At 35.7% G+C, this 20233-nt stretch overlaps 1 protein-coding gene and 1 long non-coding RNA gene across 3 annotated transcripts in view; both read right to left on the bottom strand.

The window, feature by feature from the left end:
• LOC144215898 (uncharacterized) overlaps nt 1-3522 on the bottom strand; it is a 51649-nt gene extending 48127 nt beyond the window's left edge. The window contains exons 1-2 of the long non-coding RNA XR_013330524.1: nt 3385-3522; nt 1535-1698 (exon numbers count right to left, since the gene is read on the bottom strand). This is a non-coding gene — a long non-coding RNA (uncharacterized LOC144215898). The remainder of the gene's footprint in view (nt 1-1534; nt 1699-3384) is intronic.
• On the bottom strand, nt 1764-9527 carry LOC144215897 (outer mitochondrial transmembrane helix translocase-like). 2 transcript variants are annotated; one of them, XM_077745095.1, is made up of 10 exons: nt 9381-9527; nt 8410-8650; nt 8242-8340; nt 7972-8092; nt 7049-7249; nt 6559-6665; nt 5581-5670; nt 5388-5438; nt 5135-5307; nt 1764-4383 (listed from the first exon to the last, which is right to left on the bottom strand). In XM_077745095.1, the coding sequence occupies exons 2-10, from the start codon at nt 8578-8580 to the stop codon at nt 4254-4256; spliced, it is 1143 nt and encodes a 380-aa protein (XP_077601221.1). In that variant the 5' UTR covers nt 8581-8650; nt 9381-9527; the 3' UTR covers nt 1764-4253. The 2 variants fall into 2 exon arrangements, with proteins under 2 accessions (XP_077601221.1, XP_077601222.1); XM_077745096.1 differs by having other exon boundaries at nt 6559-6652; nt 7135-7249.
• Between the last annotated feature and the right edge of the window lie 10706 nt (nt 9528-20233).

The following is a 20233-nucleotide window of genomic DNA, read 5'->3' as shown; positions in this document are numbered from 1 at the left end:
CGCACTGTCTATTTTGGAAAAAAAATTAAGACTTTTAAGTGCGCCTTATAGTCGTGAAAATACGGTAATTGCTATTGACTTCCAGATATGACTGCACAGTCACCTCTAGAGCCAGCCATTGTTGATGTTTTGGATTTTTTTTGTATAAAATCTTGCAGTTAGGGAGGAGCTATATGATGGAACATTTTGTAAACTAAGATGGCATCTGCATATTTAACAGTATTGTTTCAGTTCAGGCGTTTGTGTTTTTTAATATCCGACAGTGGTGGTTTTTGGTTTTCTGTTTTTTCCGTATATAAGGCGCACTGGATTATAAGGCGCACTGTCTATTTTGGAGAACATTTAAGACTTTTAAGTGTGCCTTATAGTCGTGAAAATACGGTATTAGTAAAAGTACTCATTAAATGGATTAGGGTTAGGGTAAAAAAAAAACATAGATGAAATAGAGTCTGAAATGTTCAGTGCAAAAGTAATGCATACATAGTTTACCAGAAACCCATCCTTTCAAACTGTATAAAACAAATGCGGCTAGACAAGGACAATATTATGCATATTTTGTTGATTTGCTCCTGCTGTTTTTTCCCTTGGTGGGTTTTATGTCCTTAATTTAGCAGCACTCACTAATGGAATCTTAACATTTTCTTTGCTGAGTCTAAAAATTATTCAATTTCCCATTTTTTTAAGTTATAGCCTCAAATATGTCATCCCAGCAGTGACACATCAATGCAAAAACACTTTATCCTCTCCGCTTCATATAAATCTCCAAAAACTGGTTAACAGGAGTTTTAGTCCAAGTCCTTTGTCTTCTTCTGGTCATGGGTCCATTGTCCACAATATTTGGGGGATTTCTGTACAAGAAGAAAACCTTGGAATGTCACTGCCAGCTTGCTTTTTAGAAGACTATTTCTCTACTAGTTCTTTTTTTACTCTCAAGAAGATGGCCTAAAATCAGTTTACATTTTTGAAAGAGCCTCACCCAAACAATGAGCATAACAATAAGCAATCTGTGTCTATATATCTGATTAAATTTCAAGCAAAACCTTGCATTTAGCCTAATTTTTTTTAACAGAAGTGTAAATATCACCTTACCATCTGTCCATGCAACAGGATCACACTTTCATTTGAACACATTCGGCTTTTGGAGGAGGTTGTGCATGCAAATGCACTTTGCCTGTCAACATGATTAACTGCATTATATCATGACTAATCGCCATTAAAGGTGCTGTTTAAATAGATCTAACAGAACCACACCTTGTGAATAAGAGACATGTTCATTCTATAGACCTAATAAAATATAGATTATTAATGATTACATAACAACTATGACCAATGAAGAATTACAAGTGCTCAATTAGAGAAACAATCGACCCTACAAACATAATTTATATTTAGCATTCCTGTGGGGAAATTGTTTTCTCACTCTTATTTTTCAGATAATCAAACAAAAGTGAAAATCTGATTATGAAAACCAAAGTAAATATAAAATGTTGACTTTAGATTCAGAGGAAAAATCCATTGACAAACTTTGGCTCACCATATTTTTAAGGAAAGTTAAATTCTGAATGGCATAATTGGCTTCAGACATTTTTCCATTCATTCTTTTTGAACAGTCCTTTATCTGATCAGGGTCATGGGGTGCTGGAGCTTATCCCAGCTGACTTTAGGTGAAAGGCGGACTGGTTGCCATTAAACTGTCCCCTGGGGAAAAAAATCCATATAAAAAGGGTCATTTTGAAGACATTTTGAATCAATAAACAGAGCAATTCGTGAAATGATTTTAATTCAACAAGAATGTGACGACATTTAATCGTTTTAAAGGCAATCAATATCAGTAGCAGCTGTTCGTGCCATTACTGAGATTTAATCAAACATAAGCACATCACACTAAAGGAGATAAGCAGCCATCATTACCCTCGGATTGCTGTTATGTCAAAAATATTCAGGTTCTTACAAGGTCTTTTTTAAAAACCAGCAAGTAATTTGTAATTCACGACCTCTGACCTTATATAACTACTAGAGGCTCCAATTTTGTGGTATGTTGTCCATCACCAAGTTAAATGAGAGTGTTATGGAATAGAATTAACACCGGACCATTGTTAGATATTGTTCTTTTTGGACTTTTGTTTCTTAGCCTTGGTTCCAAAAATAAAGCAGATGAATAAATCAGTCAAACAAAAGAACCTCAGTTCTTACTTCTGCTGATCCATCATTTTATTGGATAAATGATAACTGTATTTTTTACCATTTCACATTTGGTTTACCCAATAGCTATTGTACTTTGACATGATTACAACAGCAATGACCGAGATATCATTTAAATCCATATCTATATACCATCTAGAGTTTGTGTTTAACACAATAAAAATGATTTGCAGAAGATGAGCATAAACTGCATTCAAAGAAATAATGATTAAATAATAAACCCTCTTTAGAAGGTATTTCTCAAATAGTCACAGTGAGACCATTACTGATTTAATTGGAAATATTTTGACATTGAACTGTGACCTGTGGCATTCAAATCAAACCACAAAAATATCTAATTATCAATAAATGACCTAAGAGAAAAAAAACATGGTGGCCTTATTGTCACATTAATGATGGAAGAAGAATTACTTAAACAAAAACAGCTTAAGCATCATCAATGGGCCTGAAAAGCAACGCAGCTTTACCGCCGCCTGCTGCTTACTTGGAGGAACACAGCCTCATAGACTGCTCATCAAGGGTAAAATAAAACATCAGACTATAAAAAAACGTGAACAATGTGATTGAATCATAGATGATAAAATAAATAAATAAATACATTTCCTTGTTATAAACTCACACACAACCATTCAAGCTCATTCCAAGGGACAATTTAGACTCTAAATTGTCCAAAAGACCGGTGACCAAACGTCCGAGCAACAGGGTTGAACACTCGAAATTTTAGTGTTCAACCCTGGTGCTCGGACGTTTGGTCGCCGAGCTTTTGGTTTCTTTTGGTCGTACTGTTTAATATCTAAGTACATTTGACCGGCGACCAAACATCCGGCGACCAAACGTCCGGCGACCAAACATCTGGCGACCAAACGTCCGGGCGACCAAACGTCCGGGCGACCAAACGTCCGGCCACGTTCAACCATACATGTTTTTGGGACGTTAGAAAAAAACAGAAAATGTCATTTAATGCAATTTGAAAACATCTGGCCTAAATTTTAGTGCTGCCTATATTGTATTATAACAAACAGAAAAACAAAGTTTTCTTGTCAAATTTGGTGGGCGTGTCTTTATCATATTATACAGCATTTTAAAAGAAAGATACATATACATAACATAAACATTCTGTGGTGACCAACATGCGAGTGTCAATATTTTACATTTCTGGACATGAGTAGTATATAAACATACCTTAGTGCTTTTGCTTGGTCCTTCCTGAATGTTTATTAGTAGTTGTTTCTTATTTTAACTCCCTTCTTTTGTAAATTAAATTCAAACCATGACTGGTGGAATTTAATGGATAACATTAAATGGCTTTACTGATGAGAAAGAAAAATGAATATGTATGAGAATTAAATCTGGTAAATCCATTTTTAATGTCAATGCTTGAAAACTAGATAGACTTTCTATTAGCAATGTCATTTCTATTTAAAAAAATTGACTTACCTTTTCAAAAGTAGTATTTGTATTAACGATGTACAACAGCAGAAAATACTTAGGCCAACTTTGTCCTTCTACTGTATCATCTAGGATATCGAATCATCCATTTTGATAACGCTTATCCTCAATGTTGTTTACCAAGACAATTTACATAAAATCACTGCAGTGGCAGATTGCATATTTTGTAATACTTAGTGTCTTTTTTAGTTGTTGCCATGAATCACCATTTAAAAACCAGAAGCCTCATTCATATGCATTAATATTCTAGTTCTCTGAATAGAGCAGTTATTATTCATGTTGGGCACGAACAACTTATTGTTTCTAAACATCCGACATTAAGGATCTCTACAAAAAAAAAACAACAACATGCCGATGCAGCAAAAATAATTCCCCAAAACACATTACTCCCTTTTCTTACAATATTATACATAATTTGATCTACTGCTTGTGTTTCTAAGCATGCAAAACTACCATCTAAACCAGAGTAGCGATAAAGATCAATGCGAGTAGTGGAAGTATCTCGCACAATTTGACCCAGTTCCACCTCCATTTGAAAAAGATATGTGTGACGACAAAAAGGATACTTCATATGTTGGTACTTGATCAGCTTAAAAAGCCGTTCAGTCCAGCGGAACTTCAGACACAGTCGGCAACATATTCGCTGTTCCCCGTTTGGACTCCCTCATCTTGTCCAGGCCAAAATGGAGGTCAAGTTGGGTGATTGGACGTAAGCTATCTTCATCTAGAAGGCTAAAAGAAAGACAATTTTATAGTGACTTAGGACAAATACCCATATTCTATGAAGACCCGAATAATAGTAGGCACTGGAATAATAGTAGGGAGTGGAAAATTCCAAATGAATTAATAATAGTAGGCACCGGAATAGTAGTAGGCAGTGGAAAATTCCAAAAATAATGAATATTAGTAATAGTAGTACTATTATTCCGGTGCCTACTATTATTAATTCATTTGGAATTTTCCACTCCTTACTATTATTCCAGTGCCTACTATTATTCGGGTCTTCATAGTAACTGTGTTAAATTCTCTATATTTTTGGAAATAGGGATGTGTTGGTGTACTCCCCCAGTATCAGCATGATAAATGATACTAAAGAAAGACTATTCATGTCCAATGATCCCTCTAAAATGTGCATGTGCGTAATTGCGCACTATTCTCGTCTTCTCTGCGCAGTAGCAATCATATGGCGCGCAGTAAATAAAATCCAAACTTTTATTTTTACCCCTTACCCATGATGACGCCATTTACGGGGCAGCCAGTGGCAGTAGCTTTGTCCACACTTATGTTTTTTGTGTTTTACAGCATGTTTTACATGAAAAATTAGAGGGAACATTGACATGCACCTGCTTATGGCAGGTGTGATACTGGTGTGGCCATAACGAGCAATGATGTTGTCACTCACACTGGTACTCAGTGTGCTCAGGAAGGTTGTCTTTCTGCCCAGACCAATGAACAAATAGAGAGAACATTGTTCTTGTCATACTTTTCCTGTTCTTGGACTTCTCCCAACTGCTGAGCAATTTGCCTCATCTGTTCCTTGCGGACATAGTCTCGAACTCTGTACAAGGCGGCATCGCGGCAAAGTTCTCGCAGGTCGCTACCGGAGTAGCCTTCCGTTTTTTCAGCCATCTCCTTTAAATTAACAGTGTGGCTCAACTGCCCAAACGAAAGTCGAATAAAAACATGTAAAAACAATTGCCAGATTCACAATGAATATTGAGTGAATTTTATCTTACATTTTCTTCTGCTAATATTAAGCGGAGGATGTCATATCTTTGTTTTGAGTCCTGCAGAGAAATAGTTGAAGTTAATGAATAATTCTGGAGTGTAATCATTCTGTGATGATATCATGAGGAAAATACTAAGTGGCTTTAAAAAAATGCATTTTACAGAGAAACTGAAATGTTCTGGACTGAATAAGATACTTACTGGAAGGCCGACATGAAATGTTGTGGGCATTCGACGTAGGATAGCAGCGTCCACATCTTGGGGCCGGTTTGTTGCCCCCATGATCATGACCTGTAATGCAAAATAGAGGATTTTTGTATATGAAACACTGTAAGCACATAGCTACAACTGACAGAGAGCTATTAAAATATGCCACTATTACCAAGATATACCTTCAATCATAGATATACAGTATTCCCTAAAATCTGTGGATAATAACATCAACTCAATTTCATGTCGGCCGGACCATTTTAGATATAATATTTAGATTTTTTTAAATTGGATTATAAGAACTGAATCAAAAGCCTTAAATATTCAGTTTTTTCGGTGTCTTAGGGGATGCTAAATTTTCCTGTGGGCGGGGGCAGCTTGGCGGCTTTTTCTGTTCAAGTCATCTGACACCGACTGACAAACTTGAACCAGCGGGGGTTAGGCTACGAGAAGCACCTGACTGCAATCCTCTGATTGCACTTGTAGGACACTAGTATTGTGGAAAGCTTTCCTCTTTAAAGCAAAGCTTCATAGATCTAAAACAATGTTTATTTGAGCTTTTTAAAATATATTTTTAGATTTTACAAAGTGATTTTTTTTACTAAAAACACAAAAAATGATGAAAAAAATTACAATTATTGATTCAAAAGGGGGATAATCAGGAAATTTAATATACATCAATACTCTATTTTAATTTGATCCTAAAACAGAAAGTCAGCACTCATGATGTTTGTTCCCGGGCCACACAAAACGATGCGGCAGGCCAGATTTGGCCCCCGGGCCGCCACTTTGACACGTGATTTATATCATATGTGCGTTTTTGCATCCATAAAATATCAAGAAGTGTAGATATTAAACATGGCACTATTATATGCAAAGGTAAATACTGTAATGTTTGAATATGTAGAAATGGAGGGTATACAGTTGAAGGAAAATGACAGTATTGAAACTAGAGTATGAAAGTGTTACCTGAGTGGCTGACGCTGTTTCTAAGCCGTCCCACAGGCTCATGAACTGAGCCTTCATCATGGCGGTGGCCTCATGATCAAGGCTGCAGCGATTCCTGAGAAAAGATTCTGATGGAGACAAAAACATGAATTATTCATTCTGAAGATCAAAGTGGGATTAAAAGATGTTTCCCCATTAGACACAATGATCATTAAATTCAAGAGTTCATTGAAAGATTAAACATTACAATTTAGGGAACGGAAAACCACTTAAAATCCAATAGTAAAATCCAGTTTTCCCATGCATTGAAATATACATGATAAAAATAATATTACTGTATATTACTATTACTATATTAGGTGAATTTAAACCGCTATAGTACACGGTTTAGCTTTCATTCTACTTTAATTCTTCTTATATACTTGCAATCTATGGGCCTGTGATGCTATTGTCAGGACAAAAATGACCTTTGTGTGTGTGTGCCGACATTCATTTTGTTACATCCACTCACCAATTTCGTCAATAAAAATGATGCACGGCTGGAGTTTGACCGCCAAAGAAAATACAGCAGCTGTCAACTTCTGCGATTCTCCGTACCACATATCGGTCAAAGTGGATGCTTGCAGGTTGATAAACTTGCAGCCAGATGCTTTGGCTGTTGCCTTAGCGATCATGGTCTTCCCACATCCTGGAGGACCAAATAATAAAACACCTGCAAGGACACAATTGTAACAGGGCAACGTTATTTTTTATTTTTTATCGTCTATTATTCTGTTCAGCTTTTTACGGTTCTTTCAATGTCAACACCACACAATTGCAAAAAGTCACAGTACACAGTTATATAGTGGCTGACAAAAAAGTCATAGTATACTTCATTTTTCACAAAATACTAGATTAAACAAAATTTCAATGCTAATTGGGAACATGACGTAACCCTAACCCTACTATAATGTATTTTTGGACTATAAAATTAGCCCAAAAATGCACAATGACATGTTGGAGGCGAATTTTATTTGATAAACTATTATTATTGAATATTTAAAAGGCAATATGAACATATAATAATGTGTAAATAATTTCATACATTGGTCACCAAATTATTTTTCTAAAATGCGACTTATAGTCCGGAAAATACGGTAGTCCAGATCATCATTACTGTATAAATAAAAAAAACTGAGAAGCAATGAATGTTTTCCTAGCAATTGTTAATGCATAAACAATATAAAATAAACAAAAACATATTTAGACTTAATTCTTACAGAATGAGAGGAGAATTTTTAGATGTTACCTTGTGGAACAACTTTTTACCACAACAATCCTGTCCCTGAGTGGTGAGTTAATATAAACAAAGTATAATTTTCTATCATAATTGCTACAAGGTGTAACTACAAGTGTTTGTTCAATGTCACTCTGTTTAGAACAAGTGTAAGTTACCTTTAGGTGGCTGAAACAGTTTGGATCCAGCCAAAAGGTGCCTTTTCTGAAAGGGCAGAATGACAGTGTCTTGGAGCTCGTTGATGATCTCATCTAGACCTGCTATATCACCCCAAGACACCTACAACAAAACAAATACATATTAAAAGCTGCCTGATAAATCATTGCCTGGCGTTGATGAGTTGCAGTTTGCCCAGAAATGGTCATTAAAATTGGGGTTTTTACACTTATTGGCAACAACTGATGATGTGGATGATCTCTAACCCTTACCTTCATTGTTCGCGGATCCACTAGTTGTGATGCAATGTTCATCTCATACTCAGTTAGTTTGACCCCCTCAACACCAATCCTCTTCATAACCTGTTCCGCCTGTGGGTATAGGCATAATTTATATTGGGTCATACATAAAAATAGAGTAAAATAATTGAGGAAAAATACCCTTTTCTTGGCTTGACTTTTCTGTTTAGCAGTAGGGTCCATTGCATCCACAACCCATTTAATGCTGTAGTAGGTGGCCGCTCCAAAGATGGTCAGCCTCAAGAGCATGCCCACCACCTCGGTTCTGGTCAATGGCCGCAGAAGAGCCTCTCGAGGAATATCGTTCAACATCTTGGTGGGCTAATATCAGTCCATTGGTTTACAAGAATGGATAGAGGGGAACACCGCAAATGCAGAGTTCCTAGTAGTGCAAAAAAGGGAAAATATACAGATTTTTAAAGACAAGTAGTATGGGGGTCATCATCAGTGTATATTAAAAAATATCATTAATTAATAGAATTACTCCATGAAAATATTATTATATATGTGGCTAACATAACTGAAATTGTAATGGGCATACATAAGATGCAAACGGCATGTATTTATGGGGTTATTATTTTTAAATACAAATATAATAACTTGCCTTCTCATGGGATAAGACTCTCGATTAGTAAGTTTTAATAGCCGATTTTTTTGCAACATTGCTGGGCATAATATTACTTACGAATACAACTAGTTATGTGGGATGAACAAATGGAAATATTTAATATTTAGTGTTGGTAGTGCCTTAAAATAGTCATGATGATGCAATAATTATATCACAAATATTCCCCAATTAAACATCATCCACATGCAAGGTGACCGAGCACCTGCGAAATAATTAATTTTTAAAATCCATAATAATAAATGACTAAAAGCGTTTCAATTTTGACTATTTCAGTACCATCCTTTATACCTTTGTGTATTTAATTTAAAATTTACATTCACGTGTAGGTGCAAGGTAACCCGGCATTATGATGAAATCTACGGCTAACGTTAGCCCTTGATCAGTAACGTGTGCAGTCAGTGCAGGAGCAAATGAAATATTCTCAAATTATTTTTAATGCAGCGCTATATACAAAAACTAAAACAAAAATAGCAATCAATCTTACCAAACAAGATTAGACGAGGTAAACACACTGGAGCCTGCAGTGCATCACAAATGTAAGTCGGGTAGAAACACAGTTCACATCCGGGAACCTCACTTCCACTCTAATATTTTTTGGACAAACCCCTAACCACACGGTGGCAGAAATCGCACAGGTTTCAAAATAAGACTCCACTGGTCAGCACCATGGACAGCGTTTAAATACTGTAACAGTGTGTGGTTTGTGATAATGGATTAATCCAGCTCCCTTTTGCAGCCTTTCAGATAAGACCTTAACAAATGGGTTTTACGCAGGAGTAATTTATCACACATGGGTCAACGTGATTTTTAATTGTACAAAATTGTGCAATAAATGAGGAACTGCCGTAACAGCATTTATGCAGATGACTGTTTAAGTTATTGTTTTCATTTTAAAACATAGAGGTTAGATGGTCAGTATTTGGAAAAGTATACATACTGAATAATGCAAGTGGTTGGTGCGTCGGCCTCACAGCTCTGGGGTTCCGGGTTCAAATCCAGGTCACGTCCATCTACCTGACCCTTAATGTGACATACTCTTTATGAGGAAAAATATAAGAACACATAGTTTTATTTATTTAATTTATTTTTCAAATCATTTGGACCTGTTATTAAAATATTTTGATTATAGAATGTGCTAACATCCCATTTATTAGAGAAAATATTGTACAGCGATTATGCAAAAATAACTACTAAAACAAAGGGCGTCATTAATAACAAACAGGCCTCGAAACTTACAGCTCAATAAAATATCAAATAAAACCCACACAAATACAATTAAAATGCATAAAAGAATTACACTATAGTCAATGACCCTCCAATAGCCCTCCAATAAACCTAATTTAACTGTCATTTTAAAATATCCTATCCTTTAAGTGCCCAATATCAAGTTAAAGAATAATAATTCACGCTTCATTTTATTGTTCATAATATTCCTGGCCTTTATTCCTCTCTATAAACGTGAGTGATGACAAAGTATATAAAATATGAATCCTACAAAGTCTAAAGCTGCGGGCATTGCATGCTAAAAGTTCCAAGTGGCTGCTGAATATGGTACAAATAAGCGCTATCAAACACACCTTTGGCCCATAAAATGCTTCATGAAAAGGCTTAATCCCTCATATACCACTGCGGCCTGCCCCTGGGAGATAGTCGTCAGCCAGGAGCGCGTTTGAAGGGTCTGGGCAGCAAAGTGCTAGCTTGTGTATTTGTAAAGCGCGGCTAGGGTCCAATATTCCCATAACACCTTGCACCAAGCCCTAAACATCCACCCTCAAATTGATGTTACACTTCAGAAATCTAGGCTTACTGTGTGAACTTTGCTCCATCCAAAAAAAACATGTATTATACTGTATTTTCACGACTATAAGGCGCACCGCATTATAAGGCGCACCCTCAATGAATGACATTTTTTCCATATATAAGGCGCACTGTATTATAAGGTGCAGTGTCTATTTTGGAGCAAATTTAAGACTTTTAAGTGTGCCTTATAGTTTTGAAAATACGGTAATTGCTATTGACTTCCAGGTATGAAGCACTCACTACACAGTCACCTCTAGAGCCAGCCATTGTTGATGTTTTGGATTTTTTTGTATAAAATCTTGCAGTGGGGGAGGAGCTATATGATGGAAGATGTTGTAAACTAAGATGGCATCTGGTAATTTCACAGTATTGTTTAAGTTCAGGCGTTAGTGTTTTTTTTAACATCCGACAGTGGTGGTTTTTCGTTTTCTGTTTTTTCCATATATATAAGGCGCACTGGATTATAAGGCGCACTGTCTATTTTGGAGAAAATTTAAGACTTTTAAGTGCACCTTATAGTCGTGAAAATACGGTACTTTCAGTGAAGTTTGTATTGCTATAAAGTTTTTAAACTGTTGTTGCTGAAAGGAACTATTCCAAATGAGTTAATTTCCCTTTGCGCCATTATCAGTGCATCCCTGCGTAAAATTGTAAATTGAAAAGAACGACGCGAAATCTCGTTTTCTCGGAAGAGAAATGTAAAATAAAACTATTGTTTCTAGAAAATTGACATCAAGAAGCAGTGATTTGATCAAAAATTATGTTTTTTTTAGAGTTTCAAATGCGAGAATGCACCCTTTCTTTATGATGTAATTAATACGCTTTATTACATGCACCTGTGCTCAAGTCAATCACTGAGCATGTGCGTTGACATAATTGATATGACACAATGGCTGAGTACATAATTGGTGTAATTTTGTTTTGGTTTAAACATGATTTCTCCATATTAAAAAGTCCAAGAAAATTGTGATTTGCATACTTAAATTCCTATTAACATGGATTTCTACAGTTTAATTGAATTAAATGATAGCATCTTGGGAAAGTGTGGTAAAAAATCAATTATTAAGAGTCACAATTATTCATGACTATTAGAATAACAGAATAAAAACGTTTTGGCACTTAAAAGTTGAAGCTAATGTAGAATTCGGTGTGGTTTGGCAGCTGAGACAAGGTTAAGAACTGGACATTTGGTCGCCGGACGTTTGGTCGCCGGACGTTTGGTCGCCGGACGTTTGGTCGCCGGGACGTTTGGTCACTCGGACATTTGGTCGCCCGGGTGAATATAATTTTGAGAGCTGGTTTCAACAGTAGATATTTAGATATTAAACTCTCATGAATATAATTTTGAGATCTGATTTCAACAGTAAACTCTCTGTCATGTTGTCAAACGTCCGGCTACCAAATGTCTGGCAACCAATTTAATTTCTTCATAAAAAGCCTGCCTTTCGTTTACATTACTTTTAGTAACCAACTCCTCCCCAACAGTGAAATGAGATTAAAACCGGGTTTTGTGCTTTTCTTGGTTTCATTGACCAAAAAAAAATGACTAGGAGTTTAACTCAGTGAAATTCAATCTATCAAATTCACTACGGCACCCCCTAAGGGTGTTCTTTTAATACTTTGAGCAACGATCTATCACGTGAAAGTCATTTTAACAGGATCTCCCCCTTTATTCCCATGAATAAAATACTTTAACTTTATTTCATTATGCCAAAAGACTATAGAAACATTGCTATGCCAACTTTCTAAACTCCGTAACCTTTCTTAAACTTACTCAAACTCCAACATTTGTTGAAATTGATTACATGTGGCATAAATAGCAGTAACTGACAGAAGCAATATCTACGTGCAATGCACCACTGCTCAACAAAGCGATTTTCTAAAGGTGGCGAAGCGCTCTGTTCTCTTTATTCATTCTGTGACTTCACAAGAAAATAAAAGATGATTATAGTTCTTCCTCCTGAGTGACAGGGAACACAGTTTCCTTAACTCTTAACGGCCTCACCATGGTAACAAAGATACTGGCAAGAAGATGGGAGAAAAAAATATAGCGGAAATAAGAAAAAAATAAGAGTAAAAATTTGTTCTCTTCTATCCCATCAGATAGGTAAGAAGGCTCTGCATTCCCAATTGCCCTCACGAAATTCATGCATACAGATAAGCCTGATTTCAGAAGCGGTTTGAAGGAAAAAAAAGCCTTGTTTGTTATTCAGCTGGATAAAAAAATTCAGAGAATATGCGGAAGAATTTGACAGTTCTTGCATGGCAAGAAAGTAGTTTTCAAGTCATATTTTGTCAGGCTTAACTATGACGGATATAAATTTATAAGCAATATTCTTAGCTGAATTTGATAAGCAAGAAATAATGTAACCCCAAACTGCCAGCCATAAGCATTTTTTTTTGCAGGAAAGATTATGAATTATGTTTATTTGCTGTTAAATCCAACTGAGCAGCTTGCTATTTAATTAATGTCACATTAATTCCTTCTGTGCATTTCAAGCTAAGCAAATTGAATACAGAAAATATATTCATAGTTATCAGCCATTTTGTTAGTTTTAAAGACAATAATGGAACGAAGATTATCGATTATTTTTAAATGCTGATTGAATTGAATGCTTTTATTGTCATTTTAAAACTATGATGAGATTTAAAGCTTCAGCATGAAGTGGCCAAAAAACAACAACAAACAAACAGATACACCATAAACAATTAAAAATAAATAATACTACTAATACTACTACTCCCGCTACTAATAATACTAATAATACTACTCCCACTACTAATAATACTACTCCCACTACTAATAATACTAATAATACTACTCCTACTACTAATAGTACTAATAATACTACTCCCACTACTAATAATACTAATAATACTACTCCCACTACTAGTAATACTAATAATACTACCTCCACTACTACCACTACTAGTCCCACTACTACCACTACTAGTCCCACTACTAGTAATACTAATAATACTACCCCCACTACTACCACTACTAGTCCCACTACTACCACTACTAGTCCCACTACTACCACTACTAATAATACTAAAAATATACCCCCACTACTACCACTACTAATAATACTAATAATATACCCCCACTACTACCACTACTAATAATACTAATAATATACCCCCACTACTACCACTACTAATAATACTAATAATATACCCCCACTACTACCACTACTAATAATACTAATAATATACCCCCACCACTACCACTACTAATAATACTAATAATATACCCCCACTACTACCACTACTAATAATACTAATAATATAACCCCACTATTACCACTACTAATAATACTAATAATATACCCCCACTACTACCACTACTAATAATACCAATAATATACCCCCACTACTACCACTACTAGTCCCACTACTACCACTACTATTCCCACTACTCCCACTACTCCCACTACTCCCACGACTACCACTACTACCACGACTACCACGACTACCACGACTACCACTACTACCACTACTACCACTACTACCACTACTATCACTACTACCACTACTACCATTACTACCACTCCTCCTACTCCTAAAATTTAAATTTAATTGAATTCTTTATTGTCATTATTCAAGTATTATACAATTAAGTAAGAGTAAATAAAAAGTCTAAAAACGTTTTAGATAATGTCTCTAAATGCCAAAATAGCATGTAAATGTTTGTCCCTTTCACTCGAGTAGCTGTTTATCCAATAATCATTTCAGTTTTAGTGTTTTAATTCTGGTCAATTATACTCTCACACAGTTGAAGAATAAAAAATGCCTGTAAAAACTATAAACAAAAAAAGGAAACAAAGTCCGGCAGTAGAAATCGAGTTCACGACAACAATACCGTTATGACAAGTCCCCCTAAAAAATAACAACAACGACCAGGAAAAAAAACATTTGAGTTGAGTTGCATGTAAGACTTGTCCTATTGAGAGGAAACAATTGGCCAATTCCAGCTCCCGCTCGTCAAAGTGACAGCACTTGGCTGCTTGGAAATGAATGAATAAATAACGTAGAATACATTGAGCGCTCAGATAAAGCCAAACCCGCTGGGACAGACAAACAAACGGACGCCATTGTTGAAGAAGACTGTCAACATGCATGCTATTTAGTCCTCTTTGGCAACAATCATTGAAACTCCAGCTGTCACTTTTCTGCTGTTTTCAGGATTATGTCGGCATCAAATGCATTTGATTTAAAAAGCTCAATCAGCATCCTAATATAGATCCTAATCCTTCTCTGACATTTACTGTGATATGAAATATATTTGTATGCATGTCAAGTGGAATTGTTTCATTCGGGACTTCTTTTGCCCGTTGAGCTATGATCTGCTAGATATTCATTATTGATTACGGCATTCCTTTATCTCTGCCGTTACCGTGGTAACCCCTTATGGATAACTAGCCCTTATCCCATTCGACATGGAAATAAGTGTACTTGAATACATAATGCTACCTTTTTTTTAAGCCACTCATAGATAATTGGATTCATATTCATTCTATGTGTGTATCAAAAATACATGGAATGAATAAGTTATGATTTTTTACAGATAAACATTTGCTCAAAGCATGAATTGATCGCTTATATTATGAGGGAATATGTTTTTTTCGGGGGAATATACTTCAATAAGTATGTATGCTACTTGAATGTAAAAAATAGTTTAGCGGAATGTATTTTAATTCAGTTTAATGAAACATTTCAATTCATTTCATCTGTCATTCATAGCTAACTTCCCCTTACAGCATCCTTTCAGATCAATCCACATTTGAATGAAATGCATAGAAGCCCAAAGGGAATTCAATTCATTTTCTTTCCTAGGGATTAAAATTTCATTTTTTTTTCTCATCCGAGTTGGCTCTCTCATCTGTGGTGCATCATTTAGAAATTGACACCGCCATCATAAATTTGCTCAGGCAGAGTAATTGCATGCAACTTTAGCCTGAGGTAGCCTTTTGTTTTTGGCAGTATATACAGGCTCTTATTGATTATAAACATGTAATATAATAAACATGTTTATTTTTTAAATCAATTTGCATCACCAACTATTTGTTTTGACACTTTTTCCATGTAAAAAGACTCATGGTAACAGTCTTACAATGTTAATAGAGAAATTTCATTGGACCTAACCTATATAAAGTTACTGAATAAATAACTACACTTACCTTTATATATATTGGGTTACAATATATAATATTTTGTTAGCATTACTGGTTTCTACTTGGTTTTTGCTCAAATATACAATACTGGTAGTTATTTCAAGAGTAGTGGTAATAGTGGTTTTAATATGTTATAAAGTCGTGAGATCTTTTAGGAAAATGTGATCTACACAAAACCTTAATTACTTAAGGGCCGGAATCTTTCTTAAAAATTACAAGGATTTGGCATCAAATAACAAAATCAAACCTGGAAAGAGGTAACAAGGAACTTGGCATGGAAACTTGACATGAATCAAACAAGGTAGACCATCCAACTAACACTAACAAACATACAGGGTTTAAATAGACACACAAAGGCTGATTATTTTTTTATATAAATGGATTAAAAGAATTTTATTAAAAGCCCTGAATATTTCTATCTTTCTAGATCTAAAACAATGTTTATTTTGATTTTTTTAAAATATATTTTTAGATTTTACAGATTTTTTTTTAACTGAAAAAAACAGAAAAAAATGATTTAAAAAATACAATTAGTGATTTAAAAGGAGGAAAATTAGCAAATTAAATATACATTTATACTCTTCATTTGAATTTGATATTAAAACACTCATCATTTCCTTTCCCGGACCACACAAAATGATGCGGCGGGCCAGATTTGGCCCCCAGGCCGCCATTTTGTTTACGCTTTACAAATGGTGAGGTTAATGTAGGTCCCTGGAGGGTTTTAGATTGAAGTTGTACCCTCGACAGTAATACTTTGAAAAGGCCTTGGGTATCCTTTAAAAGTCCCAAATGCCAACTGTTGTGTTCAGTGCACTCATTTTATAAATTAAGTTTATTTTGATACTCATTAGAAATGAATTTAAAGTGGATGAAGCCTCTGGGGAATGTAAAGCTGGCGGTTGTGAAGAAGTGAACAAAAATCATCTTGTATTTCCTTTGACAATGCAAGAAGTCAGCATCAGTTAAACTGAGGCCATCTAAAAAATAATCTGTCAGTTCCAAGGCAACCAGAAAACAGTCTAATCCTTAAAGCCTCTATACGCAACAAACGATTTTCTAAATGCCCTGATGGGTCAAAAAAAATAAATACTTTGGAATTTTCAGGGGTTGACAGGACAGCCTTGGCTTCTAGATGAACTCCAGATGAGAGCAAGAGGAAGAAAGAGCGATTGAAGATCTGGTCAAAGTGTATTTCTGAGAAATTAGATGTTTGATTACGGGTAATAGCCAAACCCGTTGACCTTTTCGAATAGATAATGACTGTCTATACAAATCAAATGTATTCTTTAAAGTACAGCACAGCTAGCTAAAGATCACAAAGCGATAAAGTGTTCTTGTTCTTATCAACACCCCAAATAGTTCATCTACTAGTCCAGGGGTGGCCAACCCGCGGCTCCCGAGCCGCATGCGGCTCTTTGCCCGGTTTCATGCGGCTCTTACGTCCATATCAAAGTTTGTATTTGTGTTTTATTTTTATTTGCGTGTGCGCTTCGCTTGAGTTCAATACGGTATTTTCGTCCAATGCGCATGTGCTTGGGATGAAAATACCTCAAAGTTTCCCAGTAGGAGTAAGGTCATTTGAGTAAACGTTTTTAACAGAGTGGGAGAGCTCCCGTGAACCAGAAGCGACAATGAATGGCGTCGCGCACACAAAAGGTATCCCAAAGATCGAGCGTCGGCTGAAAAAGCCACACCCCCTGCGAGGCAGACCAATGGCGAGAGTGCTGAGCCGGGAGCAGCCAATAGCAGAACGAGGTGTACACCCACGTGGTGGGCACGCTAGTTAAAAGCCATTCATAATAAATGACAGCTCACAAGGAGCGAATGTTGCGCAAAAATAGGCTCTGATTTTATGACAGAAGTCCCACTAAGTAACATGCATAGTAAAAGAAAAACGCTATTGTAAATTATTATATTTTTGCTTGTTGACTTGGTTGAACTGAGAGTTTGTCTGTGTGAGACAGTGCACACAATGTTCATTGTTGATAATGACTGGCCTGTGCTGTTAGTACTGTAGGATTCAATTTATGTCATTACTATGCTGGAGTGTGACATTTACAATAAATCTGGCTGAGCAAAGGTATGTGTGTGATGTGGCTCTTTGCGGTAACACAGTAAAAAAATGTGGCTCTTTGCGGTAACACAGTAAAAAATGTGGCTCTTGGTCTCTGACTGGTTGGCCACCCCTGTACTAGTCCATGATCTTTTAACCTGGGTAAATGGAAAAAGTGTGTCAAAGTAGCGGCCCGGGGGCCAAATCTGGCCCGCCGCATCATTTTGTGTGGCCCGGGAAAGTAAATGATGAGTGCCGACTTTCTGTTTTAGGATTAAATTAAAATGACGAGTATAGATGTATATTAAATTTCCTGATTTTCCCCACTATAAATCAATAATTGTAATTTTTTAATCATTTTTTAATCATTTTTAATTATCGATAAAAAACTGTCATGTCCCCTTTTAAATTAAAAAGTGCTTGTCGTTGGATATATTAGCATTTTTTAACACGTAGTAAAAAATACTTTCAATCATCAAATTACTAAACTATTGACATCCTTAAAGTGTGCAGCTAAGGCAGTGTTTTTTTTGCTCTAAAAAAACTACAAATGAATAGAATAGAATAGAATTCTAAAGGCACTCCAAGTGTATCCAAAGTAAACTGTGCCTTTTATATTTCTTAAATGTCATGTTAGCGTGCTTGGTGTTAATCTCTTCTTTTGAAGCATCCGAGGATCAAGTGCCAAGGTGAAGTGCAGGATACTTGAACGATATGAGCTATGTGGATGTGTGACTCTTATGTTCCATCATCTGACAAATGACAGTTTGATTGCTCTCCTCTGGCTATAAACACCTCTGGCTATGGCTGGCTTTAGAAGCCTGCCTGTTTTTTTTCCCCACACACATTGAGAAGTCACAAGGGGCATTTTGTTTTATGACCTTTTTGATCAGTGTCACCACGTCTTGCTTTGACGGGTGGCCTTCACCCCTCTTTATCCTTCTCTACTGCAGATTTAACACAGCGGCTGCTGAAAATGTCCAATCGTTTTGGGAGGATTTTTCATTGATGTTGTCAAAAAAGGTAGTGATGTCATATAAAGTGTATTGGTCAAGAAAGCATGTTTTTTTTTAGGTAAAATGAAGTCAATTTTTTAAAGTCGGAAGATATGCTGTTTGTTATATCATATTATATATCATCATGATTTAAAGATGGATGTAAACCAGGGGTGGGCAAACCTTTGGGCCCGGGGGCCATATTGACTTTAAAAATCTGACAGATGGGCGGAGTCATCACAAGATATGATACATATAAAAAAGTGCATCCGTTAACACTACATATAAAACATAAACAGAAAAAAGGACTAAAGTATTACCATACTTATCAATCATCATTCAAGAAAAAATTATAAAGTACAAGATGGGCGGGGTCAGCACAGGATATGATACACATAAAAAAGTGCATCCGTTAACAGTACATATGAAACATAAACTGAAAAAAGAACTAAAGTATTAACATACTTATCAACCATCATTAAAGTAAAAGTATAAAGTACAAAGTAAAGTAAAAAGGAATGTATTAAGAAATATTAAAATGTCATTTAAAAAAAGATAGAGGGGCTGTAAAACACCAAAAACAAATAAGAGTGGACAGAGCTACTGCCACTGGCTTCCGCGTGACGGCGCCATCTTGGGGAAAAAAAACATTATTTGGACAATGTCGGTGGGCCGGAGTAAAAGGCCTAGTGGGCCGCATGTGGCCCGCGGGCCGTAGTTTGCTCATGTTTGATGTAAACACACAAGGTTGAGAAATTCTCTAAATGTTATGTATGGGAATTATGCATATGCAGATCTATCATATTCAAGTCTCAAGATGCTCATTAATTGTAGCACTGCTCTACGTGAAAGCATGTTAATTCAATGGGTGGATGTGCGTGATTCATCATAAATTTAGCATTATTTTGACATATGGTTTCTTAGAATTATTCATGGAACATGAAATTTATGGAGGAAGTGTGTTTTTTAAAAAAAAAAATCATTATACCGACTTGTAAACCTTGGCAATATACAGCTGTATTTATTTTTTTATTAGATAAGAAGCCCTGTGCTATCAAATTGTTTGTAATTTATAATCATAAAGTGTCCATAGTAGCACTTTTTGGGGAAGTTTGTCATCTAATATGCAAGTAAATATGAAAAGGAAATATGTATGTAAAGTATATGTCAGTGTGTTAGATAGAAAAAGCATATTTGTAAGAAAAGGTAACAAATAAAGCTTTCTATTATTGAAGCATGTCTGACATTCGAAGCCATAAAAAAGTTGTTTTTGAAGCTAAAAAAAATAGAAAAACACATTTTGAACTTTACG

Source organism: Stigmatopora nigra, chromosome 22, assembly GCF_051989575.1.
Source record: "Stigmatopora nigra isolate UIUO_SnigA chromosome 22, RoL_Snig_1.1, whole genome shotgun sequence".
NCBI classification, from domain to species: Eukaryota; Metazoa; Chordata; class Actinopteri; order Syngnathiformes; family Syngnathidae; genus Stigmatopora; species Stigmatopora nigra.
This window is presented reverse-complemented; position numbering and strand designations above follow the sequence as displayed.